General features: G+C 23.2%; 1 protein-coding gene across 1 annotated transcript; it reads left to right on the top strand.

Moving 5' to 3' along the window:
• Positions 1-169: 169 nt before the first annotated feature.
• Positions 170-4,515, top strand: LOC127289158 (ATP-dependent RNA helicase DDX24). Its single transcript, XM_051316945.1, has 9 exons — positions 170-309; positions 623-815; positions 1,137-2,137; positions 2,300-2,592; positions 2,707-2,929; positions 3,112-3,223; positions 3,316-3,433; positions 3,593-3,770; positions 4,177-4,515. The coding sequence occupies exons 2-9, from the start codon at positions 645-647 to the stop codon at positions 4,484-4,486; spliced, it is 2,406 nt and encodes an 801-aa protein (XP_051172902.1). The 5' UTR covers positions 170-309; positions 623-644; the 3' UTR covers positions 4,487-4,515.
• The last annotated feature ends 983 nt before the right edge of the window (positions 4,516-5,498 follow it).

The following is a 5,498-nucleotide window of genomic DNA, read 5'->3' on the forward strand; positions in this document are numbered from 1 at the left end:
TATAAGAGGAAATGTTAATTTGTAAAAGATTTATATTGTAAAGTAGAGAAAAAATTAATTCAAATAGTTAATAATCATTGCAAGAAAGTTAATAAATTGTTTTTGTTGTAAGTGGAAATTAAATTTACGTGTAGTTTAAAAAAGAAATTATAGGCGCACTTGTGTTTTGACTAGAGTAGTGTGTTAGAGTGACGCCATATTTAAAATTAAAGATGGCGGACAATTTTATAACGGGTGAACAAGAAAATTTTGTGCAAAAATAAAAAAAAGTTAATCGGAAGATTTAATTAAATTTCTTTAATGTAAGAGGTAAGAAATTAAATGAATTATTGATTTTTTAGTTAATATCTGTTTGAATTATTTGTTGTACATTATATTTTTCCCCGTGCGGATTTTTTCATCCATTCCCTCGTTTCTTATACACGTGACATAACCTCAAAAATTTTGACAATGAACACATGTTTCGTTTCTTTATAGTAAAAATTGTTTTCTCTTTAGTAATACAAAAATTTTGTTAGTTTTGCAAATTTACCAATTTTTTTAATAATTGAAAGAATTTTTGGTTAAAAGAATTTAATAAAATTGCAATTATATTTTGGTAAAAAAAAATTTATTGCAATAGGAAACAAAACGAAAGTGGAAAAATGGTTTTTCCAAAAAGAAAGAAAAACAATAATTGCAGTGGTTGGAAATCGGTGAATTTAGAAGGAACTGTTTTTAATTCAGAAATTGGAGATTTAATTGGAATTGAAGAATTGACTAATTATAAAATCGAAGATGAAAAAATTGTGCCTTTAACAATTGAGGAGAAAAAGGTAAATAAAAACTTTTATTTTAAATAATTTTTAGATATAATTTATTTACCATAAAAACTTTATTTAAATTTATTATTACTATTATTAATATTATTATTATTATTATTATTTATCACTATAATTTATTTTAGTAAAAATTGGTTTCTTAAAATACTTTTTTCTAATAAAAATTTTAATTTCTAATGTGTTTTCAATAAATTTTATTTCTTTTTACATATTTTTATTTTTTCTCGAAGTTTTTTTTTGCAATTAAATTTTATACGAAAAATTTAATTCGTTTAAATATTTTCATTGAAATTTATAATTAAAAATTTTTTAAAGTCGAATAAAAGATCGAGAAATGTGGAAATCGATCGTTCAACGAAGAGAAAGAAAAAGGAATTAAATTTAAAATCAAAAAAAAAGAAAAAGAAAGAAGAAAAAATCGACAACGACGACGACGACGACAAAGAGGAAAATAATGTGGAAAATTGTGAAAATTTAATTGAAAAAAATGAATTAAATTTCAATTCAGTAGAGTGGACATCGCTTGGAGTGCCTGAGATTATTTTAAAATCATTGCGCGAACAAAATTTCGAAACACCAACGCAAATTCAATCATTAACATTGGCACCGGCAATTTTAGGAAGACGCGATATTCTTGGCGCCGCTGAAACTGGAAGTGGCAAAACTCTTGCCTTTGGTATTCCAATAATTCATGGAATTCTCGAATTAAAGAAAAAACAACAAAACGAGGCCGATAATGAAAAAAATAATAATAATAATAATAAATTTATTGCCAGCAAAAGTGGAAAATTCATAGAAACGAAGAATGAAAATTCTATAAATTCGGAAATTGAAAATTCCGATAATGAAAATTCCATGGATTCGGAGGATGAAAATTTCGATAATGAAAATTCTGAAGTATCGGATGATGAAAATTCTGAAAATGAAGAAAATTTTGACAATGAAAATTCAGAGGATTCGGAAGATGAAAATTCCGAGATTGAAGAAAATTTCAATTTAAAAAATGAAATGCAAATGGGTTGTGTAAAAGTGATAGATAATATAAAAATTAAATCCAATGTAAATTCAATGAGAAAACCATTGTATGCATTAATTTTAACGCCAACGAGAGAATTGGCGATACAAATAAAAAATCATTTGACAAAAGCGGCAAAATACACGGATATTCAAATTGCTGTTGTTCTTGGTGGTATGGCAGCTGTAAAACAGGAGAGAATATTAAAAAAATGTCCAGAAATTGTTATTGCAACACCGGGAAGATTTTGGGAGCTTGTAAGCGAGGGAAATCCACATCTCAATCAACTTGATTCAATAAAGTAAGTTGAAATATCTTTTTCTTTTGGAAAATTTTCAATTATTCGCTAAAATTAATTTCTATTTAATTATTTGTTATTTAAGTATTATTTAATAATTATTTTTATTTATTAATGAAACTTATTTTAAAGTTTTTAATTTTCTGTTTCTTATTTTTGTGATAGGTTTTTGGCGATCGACGAAACAGATCGAATGTTAGAAAAAGGACATTTTCAAGAATTACATTCAATTATTGAGAGAATAAATATTGATGAGAAAAAAGTAAAGGAACGTCAAAATTTTGTATTTTCCGCAACATTAACAATGGTTCACGATTTGCCGGATTATTTACGAATGAAAAAGAAACGTAATTCACGCAGTAAAATATTTAAATTAACACCTGGACAAAAATTGCAACGAGTCATTGAAATGTTGAAAGTGAAAAATCCAAAAATCGTCGATCTTACGAAAGAAAAAGGTTTGCTTTTATAATACATTTATTATTTTACAAAAAACGAAAAAATAATATACAAATAATAAATGGGAAATATTTTATGAAATAATGTGGAAAAATTTTTTTTTTTTTTTTAAGGAACTGCTGGAAGTCTCACTGAATCGAGAATTGCTTGTACGATCGATTATAAGGATTATTATTTATATTATTTTCTAAAACGTCACGAGGGACGAACTTTAGTTTTTTGCAATAGTATCGGTTGTGTGAAAAGATTGGCGACACTTTTTGGTATTTTGGATTTTAATCCATTGCCACTACATGCAAATATGGTGCAAAAACAACGACTCAAAAATCTCGAAAGGTAAATAAAAAAAATTCTAATTCTTTATTTATAACTATGCATTATTTTCTAGAATTTTACAGAATTTAATTTTATAGAATTTTGAATAATTATTTAATCGAAATTAAGAAAAGTATAGTTTTAAAAAATGTTTTCATTTGAAAAAAAAAAATCCAATGAAATAAAATTGATTTTAATTTTAGATTTCAAGCGAATGAAAATGGTTTTCTAATTGCGACGGATGTTGCCGCGAGAGGTTTGGATATTCCCAATGTTGAGCACGTTATTCATTATCAAGTTCCTCGAACGTCAGAGGTAAATTTATTTTTAAATTTTCCAAAAAATATTTATTTGCAGCTATTTTATATGGAATTTTAATTAAATTTGATATGAATATTTTTTTTTAGAGTTACGTTCACAGAAGTGGCCGAACTGCACGAGCACAAAAAGAGGGAATCACTGTTTTGTTGATGGAACCTTCGGAAAAAGATTTGTATATGAAAATTTGCAAAACTCTCGGTCGTGGTAAGAATTTTATTATTTTTTTTTTAATTTCTCTTATTATTAATTTTTAATTTTTCTATTTTTTCTATCATTTATTTAGTTTTTCTTGGGTTTTCATTGTTTTATTTTTTAAATTTTAATATTTGGTATGTATTTTTCTTTATTTTGTTATTTTTTTAGAACATGATATTCCAACGTTTCCGGTGGTCGAACGTTTATTGCAAACGGTGAAAGAGAGAGTCGATATTGCGAGGGAAATCGACAAATTGGAATTAAGTTCCCGTAGAAATAATTTGCAGAAAGATTGGATTCGTAAAGCGGCCCAGGAAATGGACATGATAATCGAAGATGCCAGAGAGTAAGTAAAATTTTCCTTATCAATAAAAAAAAAAATTTCATTTTTCTTGATTTGCAAATTTAAATTTAAAAAAAGAAAAAAAAATTATAATTGCACTATTTTAAATTCAATTATAAATTAAAAATTTTAATTCATATTATTAAATTAGTAATTTAATTAATCAATCAATATTTATTATTAATAAATAATAATAGTTAGAAAAAATTATTGAAAAATAATAATAGCTAGTTAAAATAATTATTTATAATAACAACAATTAATAAATATCTAATTTAATTTATAATTATAAAAAAATAATAATTTATAAAATACAGTAAATTTATATATTTGAATATTTTAAAAAAATATATAATTTGGTTTAAAAATTCACAATTTGCATTATCAAAGAAATAAATTGTTTATTTAGAAATTCAACAACAGAAAATGAAGAAATTGCAAATATAAAACGTGCCCTCAAAGCAAAACGCAATCAATTAATGAATCTATTGTCGAAGCCACTGTTTCCAAAAGGATTTTCCGGCAAATATCCAGATATGGATTTACATAAACAAATGAATGAAAAACCAGAAAAGGCAATAGAATTAATGAAAAATGCAATTAAAAATAAAAAAATAAAACAACAACAATCAACGAAAAAAAATGAAAATGGTAAAATTGTCAAAAAATTGTCGTCAACAAAGAAATTTAAGAGAAAGAAAAACAAACCTGTAAAATAAAACAGAATGGTAAATTGAAATGAAATTCATATGTTTTTTTTTTATGAAATTATGAAATTTTTATTTATTTCTTTTTTTTTATTAGAAATCTTTTTTTTGTTTTTTTTTATTTTTTATTTATTTATTAATACAAGTCTTGATAAAAAAAAAAATCTCATAGGTTTTCTATTTTCTACAAGTTTGTGTTTGTCTTATAAATTGAGCCGTTTTTTTTCCTATACGCAATTCTAGTTATTTTCATAGAAGAAATTCTTTTTTTATTTATTTAAAATTATTAGAGTAGATATTTACAATGGATTTTATTATTATTTTCTTTTCTCTCCCTTCAATTCGTTTATACATTTTTTTTCAATTTATACACATTTTTTCCCAATATAATTTTTTTTAAAATTAATTAATTAAGAATAATAATTAATTATTTTGAATTAATTAATAATTATTCTTAAATAATTAATAATTATTCATTATCAATTTTTTCCATTTTTTAAATTACAAAAAAATTTCAAAATTCGATTTTTTGAATTTTTTTATGGCAGGGGGGAAAATATTCAAAATTGCCATTTTGAGTTTAAAATTCCTGAATATTTTTCCTAATATTTTTTTCTTGGAAAATTAATTTTTTTGTTTAAAATAAATAAAATAATTTTTTAAAAAATTTTTAAAATGGAAATTATATAGTTTTTTTTTTGGTAAAATATATTTTTATTTCATATTTTAAAATTTGAGATTTTTTTTGTGTTTCAGAATTTTTTTTTTGGCGAAAAAGTGAAGGAGTTAAAAATCAAAAAGTCCAACGCACAATCGAATATTTATCAGTTCAAAAATGATAAAAGACACTATTCTCAAGTTTTGGTAAAGTTAATTTATTTATTTATTGAGATCTATTTCAAACAGAAATTAAAAAAAAAATCAATTCAATTATTTAATTAAATAATTGTAGATAATTTTATTCATTTTTTAGAGATAATTTCAATTATTTCATTATAATAATTGAATATCTCTAATTTAAAAA

This window comes from Leptopilina boulardi, unplaced genomic scaffold, assembly GCF_019393585.1.
Source record: "Leptopilina boulardi isolate dan_hultmark-lab unplaced genomic scaffold, ZJU_Lbou_2.1 LbouV2_4, whole genome shotgun sequence".
Taxonomy (NCBI): Eukaryota; Metazoa; Arthropoda; class Insecta; order Hymenoptera; family Figitidae; genus Leptopilina; species Leptopilina boulardi.